The sequence below is a fragment of the Sebastes fasciatus genome, chromosome 10 (genome assembly GCF_043250625.1).
Source record: "Sebastes fasciatus isolate fSebFas1 chromosome 10, fSebFas1.pri, whole genome shotgun sequence".
NCBI classification, from domain to species: Eukaryota; Metazoa; Chordata; class Actinopteri; order Perciformes; family Sebastidae; genus Sebastes; species Sebastes fasciatus.
In genome coordinates this window covers 2,603,868-2,618,102 of record NC_133804.1, presented here as the reverse complement: position 1 = coordinate 2,618,102, position 14,235 = coordinate 2,603,868, and the positions used below count along the sequence as shown (strand labels likewise).

The window sequence follows — 14,235 nt, the reverse complement described above, 5'->3', positions numbered from 1 at the left end:
TACTCCGTATGTACAAGTGAAACAAATGAGACAGAGTGTTAGAAGTCAGCTTTAGAGGTGCTGGTAGGTGTGTTTTTTTCAGTTTGGGCAGAGCCAGGCGTGCTCTTGCCCCTTTAGCTTCTATGCTAAGCTAGGCTAACCACATTCTGACTCCAGCTCCATGCTTAATACACCGACTTGACGTTGATGTAAAACTTCTACGGAAGCCCTGAAAGACAAGAGAGCACTTTTTTTTTCTGGTGATCTATTTTCTAATTCTGATCTAAATTATTTTCTCTCCTGTGTTTCAAACTTAAGAACAGGTGGAAAAGAAATTCAGGCAGATTTTACTTTACTTTTTACTGTATGAAAACAATTGGGGGGAAAAAGATTTATACAGATTTTTCTAAGCTGTTGTCTAGCAATGCAGTGCCGTTGAAACAGTCCATACGTACCTTGTGTTTAGAGTGCATGGAAAAAGTTTTTTTTCCACCTTGCCCTTCCAAGAGGCAAAGAAAAAAAAGTAACTTAGAAAAATCAGTCGAAAAAAAACAAAAAAAGAAATGCACACAGTAAAAAACATTAATCTAGAAAAAGATGTCTGAGATTTCTTTTCCACCTGTTTCAAAGAAAAAAATAAACTTAGAAAGATTATTCTGGCAAAAAAAAATTTCACCTGTTCTGAAGTTATAAACACAGGAGAGAAAATAATTTAGATCTGACTTCGGAAATGGATCACCAGAAAAAAAAATGTTCTCGCTTGCCTTTCAGGGCTTCCGTAATCTTCTCATGTCAAGCGCATAACAATATTTATACATATTTCCCCAAATTTTAAACCATTCCTTTATGTGTAAATCCTGTTTTATCAGCTATGTGTAAAGAACAAAAATCAAAGACAAAAAAAAAAATAATGGGAACACATTCACTTTCCATAGATTTGGTTGGAACTGTTTCCTTTATTTTATATTTATTTCTAACAAGTAAATTGCAAGACACCGACCATATTCTGATCGTCACATCATTCTAAATGACGTCCTCCTCTAACTCTCTTCTTGCTCTATTCAGCTCTAACTTTGTCTCCGTGTCTCTATCCCAGCCTACATTGAAGACTTGGCTCGTAGCGTGGAGCAGAGCAGACGTTTGATCATCGTTTTGACACCAGAGTTCGTTGCCAAAAGAGGGTGGAGCATCTTCCAGATAGAGACGCGCCTCCACTCCATGCTGGTTACTGGGGAGATCAAGGTAGGACTGAAGAAGTAAACAGTATTACATGTTTGAAGTACTTTGCAAAGTACGGAGAGTTGCTCTGTTCTTCCTTCTTAAACACCTCTACCTGTGTTTCTGTGTGTCCAGGTGATCATGATAGAGTGTGCAGACCTGAAGAATGTCATTAACTACCAAGAGGTGGAAGCACTGAAACATACAATCAAGGTATACAGAGAGAAAGGGATGGATAGAGGGAGAGAAGAAGGGTGTGATATGAAGGGTGTCATTAGACACCAGGAGACTAGCAGCAATAAGACAACTAAATGATTTCCCTCTCCTCTCCTCTCCCCTCTCCTCTCCTCTCCTCTCCTCTCCTCTCCTCTCCTCTCCTCTCCTCTCCTCTCCTCTCCTCTCCTCTCCTCTCCTCTCCTCTCCCCTCCCCTCCCCTCCCCTCCCCTCTCCTCTCCTCTCCTCTCCTCTCCTCAGGTTTTATCCATCATCAAGTGGAGGGGTCCTAAGAGCAATGAGCTGCAATCTAAGTTTTGGAAACAGGTGGTCTACGATATGCCTGCTAAACGCAGAGAGACGTTGTCCAGACGCCAGGTACACTGCCATTAACAAAAGTCTTCCACAAATTTCCACAATCATGTACCGAGCATCATAGTTTGAAGCGTAGGGACACTGACCAGGCGTTGGTATTTAATGAGTTGGGCTTGAGAACGTGTCGCCATAAATATAAAATAGTTTGAAAAAACAGTTGAATTTGCACGTCTTAAAGATTATGCACTGATATCCTGTTTCCTTCTACTCACGGACCACACATACAGTGCATAGCTACAGATGTAAAGGCACTATCTCCATGGCATGTCCAGGAGCTGAGAAAATAAGCCACTGTGGAAATTTAGTCTGCACATTTACGTATGCTCCCCCGGGGCACTCACGCTCACAACAAACAGATGGCCTTTGAAATGTCTGCTAAATACAGGTAATATATGAAAATTGGAATCACAATGGGGAAAAATGTGTACATGTTTACCATGTGTTAACACCTCAGGTGGTGTATGCCCTGATTAGCAAAGAGATGTTCTCCTGCTGTTTGGCACTGGAGAATAATCACTGAGAAACAAATATAGAGTGAACTATAGAACTGGAGCAGATGGGATAGTATCATCTTAGTGTCCTTCAGTCAAACGTTGTCATGTTTACTCCTTCAGTTTGGTTCATTAGACCAGTTGAGATTGTAACTTACAAACACCACACATAACACAAGCCCAACTTTCAGGGCTTTGTGAGGTTTAAGTGGATAGTCTGCAGTTATTCATGCTTGGAGAACCTGGCATAACACAATGTAGCCAAGAAGAGGTAAAGTGCTTCTTCAATTTATGGGCCAAGTGACACATTTCCTAACTTCTTGAGACATTGCACAAGAACTCCAAAGAGGTAAAGTGCTTCTTCAATTTATGGGCCAAGTGACACATTTCCTAACTTCTTGAGACATTGCACAAGAACTCCAAAGAATTCAAGTCATCCGTCATGCTCAGCAACATATGCTGAACGGCAGTCAGCTGTGTTTTGACCCCTCACCACCACCAAAAACCTTGGAGGATGACATTTTATGGACTGCCTGAATCCATGTAACTTTTGTTTAACTGCCCTATTTCACTGGAACATGGACAGTGTTAACCGAAAATGAACTAAATACATAAATGCAACAAAGTGAACTTTAGCAAAGTAAACACACATAGGCTATGATTTCATCCTTTTTGTATTTTCTAAACCTCTGGCTTAGCCAGCAATCATATCATTCTCAGAGTTCTTGTCTATACTAGGGCTGTCAAAGTTAACGCAATAATAACACATCAATGCAAATTCATTTTAATGCCCCTAATTTCTTTAACGCATTACCGCAACTTGCGGTCTTTAGGTTGTTGCGGACTCAGTTTTAAAAGGTAGAGTGAAGATACTGGCATCATAAGGAACTAAATCTGAACCCATCGGTACCGACCATGTCATACTAGCTTGTCACGAAGGAGGCTAAATTTTAGCGAGGGAAAAACTGGCATGGCCACTTTCAAAGGGGTCTCTTGACCTCTGACCTCCAGATATGTGAATGAAAATGGGTTCTAAGTGCAATTAATTTGCGATTAATCGCGATTAACTATGGACAATCATGCGATTAATCATTAATAAATATTTGGTTCTATTGACAGCCCTAGTCTATACACACACTATACACATAATATGACCTGTATGATATGAGGTGTGCCATAAGACACACTCAGGGTCGGCGCCAGAGAATTAGGGACGGACGGACAATCAGCCTGTATTCAGTGTATATTTAACATGATCATGTTTCATGAAAGAAATAAACTGACAGAGAGGTGTATACATACTGTCATTTATGCGCACAGGCGCGCACGCACGCATACACATGCTGTTATGTCCACAAAAACAGGTTATAAACTAACACCGTGTCCTAACTGGATGCGAGCGTCCAACTATCTCGCCGCATCGCGCATCGGATGCTCTCTGTCTACAGTGGGAAACACGCAAAGTGGTTCGGACCGAGCCACACGACACTATTCCAGCCAATCAGCAACAGGGGGGCTTTCATGCTCATGCACAGAACAGGAGAGAGACCATGGATGTATAATTAGAAAGGCAGTGGGAGCGGAGGGACGGTAAATCTGGAGGTGGGGGGTATTTTTTGGGTGTTGCGTATCAACAATCTTTCTCCAGAATTGCTGACTCCACCTTTAATTATTATTATTTTTTTTGTCTTTTCATCAGATTTATTGTCAATGAGAAAAACATGAAATATTATAAGTTTTATATTTTATCAAATGTACGCATGTATTCCACTACGTTTCCTATCACTAAGGTCATTTCTACATTAAGATAAAATCTCCTTGACTACTCGAGCATTTGTATCAATGTACACAGCAAAATGTATATTCAGTGTGTTTCTATGGTAACAGGTGATGGACTCTGGTGAACAGGGCCTCTTTGGTGACCTACAGACCACCGTCTCCACCATTGCCATGACAACCACCTCCGCCTCCTTGGCGCCCCCAAATGAGAGTCGCCATGGACATCATCAGGTCAGCTGTTGCATGTGTATCTTCAAACTGATGTTGTTACTTAGGCTTGGTGTTTCTAAGAACCAGTGGTGTCAGGTAGTAATGACGGTGCAAGATTGTTTACGTGCCAAATGTGTGCACAGTCATGCAAACACACATACAGATGCACACGCCCACAAACAGAGTATTACATACAGATCTTAGATTCGACAGGTCAGGCTTTCACAGAACATTCAAGGACATGGGATCAGACACATTTACATCACCTACTGTAATATTGTTAATAACCCCTTTAGAAGCTGTAGAACATAGTAGAGCATTTTTTGTTGTTTGCTTTAAAGATGTTTCCCCGTGGTGTGTGCCGCAGGTGAGTTATCACAGGTTGGCGGCCAATCTGAAAAACACCCCCACCCCTCCAAAAGTAGCCTACTCACCTACTGTGTATCTGAAAATGAATAGATAATGCCCGGTTCAGACTACAGCCCGGTTCAGACTACAGCCCGGTTCAGACTACAGCCCGGTTCAGCCCGATTATAGCCTGACACGCCGTCGTAGGGGATCGGGAACGATAAATGAGTGTCGAGTGTGAAAATCGATCCTCTTATCTCGTGTGGTGTGTCATAGTACACGACAACCGGCCCCACGAGACCCCGAGGAAAAGTCTAGCCTGTCAGAATTTTTCGTCTCAACGCGCCTAGTGTGACATCTCCAACGACGTGTTCCTTTGCGTTGACCAATCAGGTGCTCTCTCCAGCGCGCAGTCGCAGTCAGGTCACTTGGTAATAAACAAACATGGAGAAAAGGAGGAGGGATGCTGAGTTTGCTGCTGTCAGGTGGGACAACCAAACTGACTGAAGTATGGACAGCCGGTACTGTCCTCTCTGAGCCACCCAGGAGAACATCCACAACCGCTTTTTTCTTTCTTTTCTTTTTCTTTTCGCAACACAAGACCACCAGCATCACACGCAACGCTTCTGTCGCCATGATCGACAGTTGCTTCAACCGCCTCCCCGATGACGTCTGAACTCACGTGTGATCGCGGAATACGGCGTGCCATGATTGGTCGTGGTCATACGTGTAGTCTTGCCGGTCACCCGACCAAGACACTGCAAGAGTTTATGGCGCTGTGATCATTAGATCTGACATGGTGACCATCGTCAAAGACAAAGATATCCTGTAGTCTGATCCAGGCATTAGAGAATGTAGTGGCATTTTTGCAGGCTAACGGCATGTAATTCAAGACGTAATGGTAACAATGATCCCATTAGCCTATTTGAAAGTGCTTTTAAAGACTACTTTTTTTTCATCAATGTTTTTATTGTGCTTTTAACAACTGAAACTTGTAAAATACAATTCTCCACATGAGAGGTCATACAAAGCATAAGAATTATAATTATAAATTTGTAATAAACAATCCGTCATATCATACAAAAATACAGTTCACAGAAGACTGTATATATCTGTATGTATCTTTATATATTAGGGATCTCACGAGAACCGATACTTTGTCGATGCCTAAATTCTAAAAAGGTGACGGTACTCTTTTTCTACAGTACTGAAGGTACCGTACGATGCCTGTAATGGTCGTTGTTAGGGATGTGACGGTGAGGAACATTTTCCCACCGGTTAATTAACTTGTGACAACACCGGTGTTACCGATTACACCGGACATTTTACAAGAAAAGATGACGGTCAACATGTGCAGAGCGCTGACTCAGATCTTTACCGTCGGGTGGCGGTGTGTCTGGCCTCTCCGCTGCGGTGGACTACCTGGCGCCGCTGCTCCGTGCACACCGGCTGTGACGGCTCCATCCACCTCGCTGCGATTATCTCATTAACGTTATGGTTCCCTTATAGCGTTGGGATTAAACGGGAAATATTGCCAAATAGGTGCGTTTGTTTTTCGCTTTGACAACAAATCCTCCACCATTTCTCGGTCTGTCAACTCTCTCATCCCGTGTGATACCTGCTACTCTGAGCTGATGGACCAGATGCGTTCATGGTCAGTATGTAGCGTCCGTCGTCTGACTATCGATTGATAACATGCCACTGATACGCCAAAATGAACGAAATGGGTCAATTCCTTTTATTTATCACTTAAAGGCTACATGCCTCTGTTTTTTGTGATGTTCAAATGTTTTTAATAAAAGAGTGCGTGTTGAATTACAGTACAGGGGATTTATTGTTGTTTGGGTTTTTTTGTACCGTGGTATCGAATTGGGTATCGAGAATCATGGAAATTCACTGGTATTGGTATCGACTACTAGATTTCTTGTATCATGACATCCCTAATATATATATATATATATATAGCAAACCAATTGGTGTATCTGCAGAGGGAGTCAGTACGAATTCTGTTTCCATAATCGAGTGTGACTAAAGAGTAAGTGGGAAACTGGTAATGAAGATGGTGTTATTTGTTATTTATATTTGTTAATGTTTCAGTTTGTGGTCCGGCTAAAGTCATTTATAAAAGGTGACCATGTTTTGTAGAGCTTAACCCTCCTGTCTTTTTAATGAGAATTGTATTTTCTCTAAATCTAAATGCATCATCTCTTCTCTCATCCCGTTTGAATGAGTAGGGGCTCCTTAGGATCTACAACACCAAAATCAGCCCTTAGAGGGTCTAAATCAAATTTTCTATTCAATACCTTAGACAAAGTTTGAAAAATACTTCTCCAATCATTCAACACACTGTGACCGCTCCAGAACATGTGTGTCAGTGATGCTGGCATCAGTATTTGGGAATATTTTGTGTAGCTTTTGTTTAGACCAGTGCAGCGTACTGTATGTAAAACTTTAAATTGTATGTCTAACACAAACAGAGGAAGAATGGATCCGGCCTTAAAGACTGTATTTTAAAGAGACTGGACCAATTATGTGCCTCCGTACATGAGTACACTGTCCACATGATTCCCATGATGGCCCACGTATGGGCCCCATCAGACAACAGGTCCTAGTGCAGCTACACTGGCTGCACTGCCTAGATTTCCACCACTGTCTCACCAAACATTTCAATTATTCAGATTGGATTGTGGAGATTAAGTGGTAGTTGAAATTAGCCTCTATTTCTATCTGACTGGATCCAAAGATGAGACTGTCTTTTCTTCACTTTAGGTCTTTGCTGATGAAGAGGTGAAGACCCAGCTTCATTCATTTTAACATAACACTTTACAGAGTTCATGTTTTTGTCGTTTTGTGTTTTCACAGTTCACCCAGAAATTTAAGTGTTGGAAATACTTGGAATACTACTTCAGGTGATAAATCATGTTATCTCCCTACAGGTTGCCCTGGCGACAGAGATCCCCGACTACAACCAGATGACATTGCCGCTGGGAGGCGGTCACACTGCCACAGCAGCCCAAATGAGGCATTTCTGCCGCAGCTACGAGTTCCAGCTCCCCCCACAGCCTTCCTCTCTGTCGCCTCCCCTCCCACCCCCTTCCACCGTGCAGTTCTCCACTCTTGGCCCCGGGGGGCGTCACGTCTATTGCAACATCCCTATGACGCTGCTGAATGGACAGGTGGGAGAAAAGACAGGAACACGTATTGTTTTTTTGCTAGATAGTTTCTAGCATCCAACATCTACACAGTGTATCCTTTTATTGGATTTCCTTGCTGTTGTTTATGTGCATGTACTCCGAGTTTTACCACATTAAAAATAAAACCCCTCTTTTCTCCCCAGGGGTTCAGAGCAGTTCACTGGGGAACAAGAGGTCTGTTTGGATAAAAGAAAATGTAGAAAGAAAACTTCCATATTATCTAACCTAAAATATGTATTTCTTTTTTAACAGACTGGGAAATAGCTGTCATATGCAGTATAGTTGTCATACAGTATACGAGGCATGGTGCACCATTGGCATGCGATATTACTGTGTATACTGTAGAATGCAGCCCCTGGTTTTAATGGTAGATTTTTGCTAGGAGTTGTGGTTTGGTGGAGATTCCTGCTGATCACCGTTGTGCTGTGTTTTTCCCCAGGTGCCTCAGAGCAGTACGCTTGGGAAGAAGCCAGAACTCCACCTGAACAGCACCTTTGTACCGCTCACCAGCAGAGAACTAAGCTCTGACATCTGGTAGAGGGACTGCTCAACTGGTACTGGATTACAGGCCTGTTTACGTACTGCTTTTACACTGGCTTTGGAAATGGGGTGGACTGGTTGGTCGACTGGCTTTCATTGGGTTTTTGGACTGTGTACAGCCTTGGTTTTCAGGAGGTACTGCTTGGGGACTGCCCGCAGGCTGGTACCGGGACAATTCATCCCGCTTTAAGGACTGCTTAAAGACTGTATAAGCCTTGGATTCACAATAGCTGAATACACTGGCTGCAGACTGCTTACATACAGACAGATTCAGACTATAAAACCGATTGTACGCTGGTTTTGGAAATACCAACCGGGTACAGACTGATACGAACTGGTGTGTAAACTGTGTAGCCATGACCATTGGGAAGTGGAGTTTGTAGACAGTTATGGACTTGTGGAATAATGAACTGGAAAAGTCAATGAAAAGGTCCAGGATACTCAAACAACAAGTATCCAAAAACAGGAGTGCGCCATTTGTCTACCGAGTTGGACCGCGGAGCACAAAAAGAAGCAAGTATCTTGAATTGCCGTCTGCTCACACACCAGCTGTGTACCCGGAATACAAGTTGATTTGTCAGCTGCTTAACTACTTGGAAATATCGGTGGACTAAAAAACAAAAGTAGCGCAATCTCGGGAACGCCAGTCGATCTTTTACCTTTCCGTCTACCTGTTGACTAGGTGGCCTGTCAGTAAACAAGGCAGACTTCAAGCAATGATTTTGGAATACCAGTCCACCTTAAAACAACAAGTCAACCTCTTGGAATACAATTCCTGGCCAGCTAGCTAGCTAGCTAGCTTGCTAGCTACCTGGTTTGGTTCTTAAAAGCTAAAATGGTTGACTTAAAAGAAATGGATTCCAGCAAGAATATCAAGATAAGAAGTGAAGCCGTTGCTAAACTTAATTACTGAGAAAGCACAGTTAGCTGGCGTACATGGAAACATAGCTAGTTGTTAGACTAGCTAACTAAAAGGCTAGTTACGTCTGGAGATAAAAGGCACCAAGAGACTTCAAACCAGCCAGCTCACCTTGTAACCCAGTAATCAGCAACTAGTCAAGTCATCAAGAGGTGAACTGGCCAAGAGGTGACCTACCAACTTTTACCACCAAGCTATAGCATAAAGGACTTGGCTTTTTCTATTTGCATGACCACCCATTTAGATAAAAAAAAAAATAATCAAATAAATATAGATAAAAGAGTAAATGACACAATCATTTCTCGCAGCCTCTTTTAATATGGAGGAGAATAAACTTATTTTGTTGATATTTGTTTTCTGTCAGGCCATAAAGTAATGATAAAAACTGATAAAGGGAAAAAAGGAGGCCTCCCTCCAAAAACATGTCGATTTTCTTTGGTTTTATTTAAGAATTTTAACCTTTTAGAAGGTTGGTGAGCATTTTAACCAGTGTTTGTTTTTAATGTTTGTTACAATAATCTCTGTACAGCTTCCATAACTTATGCATAGACCTATTACATGACAGTGATTTGTTCCTTATGATTTCTGTTATTTGTGGGAGTTATAACTCCCGCATTTTGTGTGAGACCCAGAGCCTCTTTTTGCTTTCATTCTGTTCCTCTTTTCATCAATGGATGGATGGATAGATGGATGGATAGATGGATGGATGGATGGATGGATGGATGCATGGGTGGATGGATGGATGGATGGATGGATGGATGGATGGATGGGTGGGTGGGTGGGTGGCTTGGTTGGATGGATGGATGGATGGATGGATGGGTGGGTGGGTGGGTGGATGGCTTGGTTGGATGGATGGATGGATGGATCCATTCATGCATGGATGGGTGGATGGGTGGATGGATGGGTGGATGGATGGATGGATGCTCACGGCAGTACAACCCTGCTAACGGACTGATATTTTGAACCTGTCACTCTGGAATGGAGACCACTACCAAAGGGGGCTTCACTGCATACAGAGTTGGACTCCAAGCTGAACCAGACCACATTCTTCTTTGTGAGCTTTAAGAAACCAAGATTATTACCATAATATTTAAGCAAAGTGAATAATGTTTTGAATTTACACAAAGGTACTGTCATTGTCTTATTAGAACCAATGAATTCTGGATATTTGAGATTGTTTGATACAATAATTAATTATTTGAGTTGTTATATTCGATGGCAATATACCGTATAGTGGTTGTCTTTTGATTTCTGCTCATTTCTTTGACTATTCTTTGGATATATTGGTTGAAATAATTTAACTGAGAGCAAATAAAAATTACATGAGTTGTTTTATACATCTTGGATGTCTGTCGTCTGATGCAATTGTTATTTCTTCTTTCTTCTACTACTACTAACCCCTTCCCCACTTCACCTTCATTTTGTTTCTTACTCAATCAGACTCTCTGCAAGCTGTTTCCTCAAACTTTCTTCCAACTGTCATCCTCCTGCGCCCTGCTCCTCCCACTCTGACTCCCAGCCCACTTCCTCTTCTCCCACAGTCACTTTGGATTCCTAATAATTCTGCTGGTCTTACTAGTGGCATTGTAAAACCTTCTGTTCAGATTAGGGGAAAAAGACTGAGGCTTTTAACGCACTAACACTAGTTTCACACTCTGCTGGGCTAATCTGAGCTGAACTGAGGTACAAAGAGTTGAATAGGATTTGAGCTATGTTGAGCTGGGATTGCCAATGGCTGCAGTGAATATAAACCAATTAAAGATATTTCAAATGTAGGCTTTAACACAAGGCATGTCCGTAAACCAAATCAGTGTTTGCAGTTATAAACTCTGTCCAGTGTGTAGCCTGACGGCGTCTAGTGTGTGTGTGTGTGTGTGTGTGTGTGTGTGTGTGTGTGTGTGTGTGTGTGTGTGTGTGTGTGTGTGTGTGTGCGTGTAGTCCCGCCATGCCGGCTGTCCCTTTACACAGTTATTGATTTGGCTCTGTGACTACCCCCGCTGCCAGCGTCAGAGTGGCCCACACCAGAAGATTTTTCAAATCTTAACAGATGTTGAAAATGTGGGAGACCCCACACATAACGACATGTTCTGTTAAATGTAACACTTTTGTTCCAATAGTGTGCAGTGAGCAACGATTTGGCCAAAACAGCCGACCACACACGAACAGATTCCATTCATGATCAACAAGAGTCCCAACCCAAAAAAAACAAAAAAACGGAAATCTCGAAAAATCTCTCACGATCAAACGTGACTTTAGTGTAAACAAACATGGCGGACGACGGGCAAGAAGAATTAGCGATATTAGTTTTTGCACTACTTTGTACTGAAAATTCATGAAGGATGGATGGAAGAAGTCGTGGAGACATGTTGAATAAACACTTATGTTGTTGCCACTAATCAACAAGTTAGTCCTCCATTTCTGAGCTCCATCTTACTTACATTTGTTTGATCAATTAAAAATACAATCATTTATTTCTTAATCATTTGAATTTTGTGTTTTTATGCAAATATCCACTATAGATAACTATAACAAAGTAAAAGGATAACATTTCAATTTGAAAACAACAAAAATGACTTTGCATGCTTGGTGAGTCAAAGCCTGTCTCACTCTATGTTGAAACAATAAGCATTGTGCAAACCTCTGACCACTTCTTTAATCCTTTCCTGCTTTCATGCTTACTAATTTCAGTAATATATTTTATCACATGCAACGTTATTACATAATTGTAGATGGCAGTCTAAAACAGTTATAAAATGCCTATTTCAATGTGCCCAGGAGGTGTTAATGCAAAAACATATTCTGCAAAATATGAATTGCTTTATGGTACAGAATGTTTGGTTGGGTAAAAACTTTTATAATTACTTCTGAAATATTTGACTGATTTTTAAGTAGTTATGGATTTAAGTTATTGTAAACCTTAAACAATTGTGGCCTTGTGGCCCACACGGCATTAAGAGCTCCAAGTAATTATGTATTCCTTATACCATGCTTTATCAAACTTAATTTAAATGAAAAATTATGTCTTTCCAAATTATTATAAATAAAAAATATAGAAACATGGCGCTGAGAGAGCTCAGTAAGATAGTGGCTCCAATTCAAGAGAAAAAAAAACGTATGTAAACCTCCATCTGTTGGAGTCACGTACTGCGAGACATAAAAGAGCATTTCAGGAAGTAGAAACTGTGCCAAGAGTTCAAAAGTTCATCACGGCAGGTCTCACAGATGTGGTGCTTGTCCTGTGCATTCCCACATACAGTAAATGTACCTTGTGGTTGATCAGTTTCCTTTCAGCTGAATTTTCAAAGCCATCAGCAGTTTCGGTTGATCATAAACTGCAAAGTGGCGATCGTAAAGGTTGGGCTCAGAATACTGTAAATGAGGACAGTATGGTTGGCAGTCTGGCCCTGCAAAATACACAGTAGTAGCACAATAAATACACAGAACAATGTGCGCATTCAGAGTATTGTACCCTGACAGGTGCTGTACTTTGTTCAATACTCATCTCATGCAATATGTTACATACTGCCAACAAGGTAAATACTGCCCAGAGAATATGTTTGGATATAAAATGGAAAAAATTGCATTGACGGGTATAGACTTGCAGTTTTGGGGCCTATATGACGAGGTCAACCATGGATCTGGAGTCTGTTACACCTGGATGCACCTCCTGAAATTGCATTTGTTGTGTCCAAAGTGGGTACTTGAGGGTGACCCATGCTTACCTCCAATCGTGGCTGTATGAAGACATATAATGACAGGAAGACCATAACTAAGGTGCATTCCACTGTTTTCTTACCTGTTATTTTCTTTCATTGAGTTGTAGCTTAGCCACATGGTGAGAATGATTGATTTGCCCACACTATAACTGGATAAGACACTGTCTTTTCAAGCTGGCCTATTTTGATGAGTTAAACAATACAGACACCTTGTCTTCTAGAAATGATGTACTCATTTGTTTTGCCAATTACATTTTATCAGGGAAATGTAATTGCTGCCTGGATTATGTTAAAGGTTCTTTATACGACATTCACATCAATAATATAGCAGCAAATTTGCTATGTAAACATATTAGATATATAGAGGAGTAATGTCTACCTGAGCAGATAATGAAGTTGCTCTCCCTCTGTGTGTCGTAATCCGAGTTTCTCCGTGCCTTGTTTAAGTAGCCAGGCCGGCTGCGTTTGCATGCTTCTGGCGTTGTTGCGAAAACGTAACGCCCATCCTCCGGTTTCCCCCCAATTTAACACTGTTAGCTCTGTCAGCATTGTTGCCATTGTTTGCATTGTTATTGCTATAAGCACCGTTTGCTACAAGCCACTGGCTCAGGCATCGCCATGTTGAGAGCTGTGTGGAGTAGGGATTCTAATTTTAAGGGTCCCATATCATGCTCATTTTCAGGTTCATACTTGTATTTTGTGTTTCTACTAGAACATGTTTACATGCTGCAATGTTCAAGAAAAACCTTTATTTTCCTCATACTGTCTGATTGAATATACCTGTATTTACCCTCTGTCTGAAACGCTCCGTTTTAGTGCATTTCAACGGAATTTCAACGGAATTGCGTTGCCTGGCAACAGTTTGGGTCCATGTTTACTTCTTGTCAACAGGAGAATACACTGTTTACCATTGGCAGAGCATTTTGGCAAATTTTACTTGGGCGCTACCCACATAATCAGCTGTGCTGCTCATCCCACAAATGCATGATCCTTACAAGTTGGACATCATTGTGAAGGTAAATAAACAGGCTTTCCAACTATGTAAAATACAATGACCATTAGCATTGTAACAACAGAGAAATAATCAACAAACACAAGTTTGCAAAAAAAATGTCCCAGTAGTCTGTAATATGTCTGTAGCAAGAGAAATAAATAACCAGCAGAACAGGAAGTCCCTCATACACTGTAGATTAGATGGATGTTGCATAGAGGCTTCAGAAGGTTTTGTTACCCACACTCTCTTCAAATACAGA

The 14,235-nt window shown here is 41.4% G+C and overlaps 1 protein-coding gene and 1 long non-coding RNA gene across 6 annotated transcripts in view; one reads left to right on the top strand and one right to left on the bottom strand.

Moving 5' to 3' along the window:
* Window positions 1–10,603, top strand: part of il1rapl2 (interleukin 1 receptor accessory protein-like 2) — a 566,284-nt gene extending 555,681 nt beyond the window's left edge. For 2 of the 5 annotated variants that reach the window (XM_074647724.1, XM_074647723.1), the window contains exons 13-20: window positions 1,076–1,221; window positions 1,333–1,410; window positions 1,672–1,788; window positions 4,164–4,286; window positions 7,383–7,400; window positions 7,550–7,789; window positions 7,951–7,981; window positions 8,247–10,603. In XM_074647724.1, coding sequence (XP_074503825.1) covers window positions 1,076–1,221; window positions 1,333–1,410; window positions 1,672–1,788; window positions 4,164–4,286; window positions 7,383–7,400; window positions 7,550–7,789; window positions 7,951–7,981; window positions 8,247–8,335 — 842 coding nt within the window. In that variant the 3' untranslated portion in view covers window positions 8,336–10,603. The remainder of the gene's footprint in view (window positions 1–1,075; window positions 1,222–1,332; window positions 1,411–1,671; window positions 1,789–4,163; window positions 4,287–7,382; window positions 7,401–7,549; window positions 7,790–7,950; window positions 7,982–8,246) is intronic. The other 3 variants (XM_074647727.1, XM_074647726.1, XM_074647725.1) reach the window with 2 other exon arrangements.
* On the bottom strand, window positions 1,075–7,376 carry LOC141774915 (uncharacterized). The gene is made up of 2 exons (XR_012595514.1): window positions 5,992–7,376; window positions 1,075–1,207 (listed from the first exon to the last, which is right to left on the bottom strand). It is a non-coding gene; the product is annotated as an uncharacterized LOC141774915 (long non-coding RNA).
* Window positions 10,604–14,235: the final 3,632 nt, after the last annotated feature.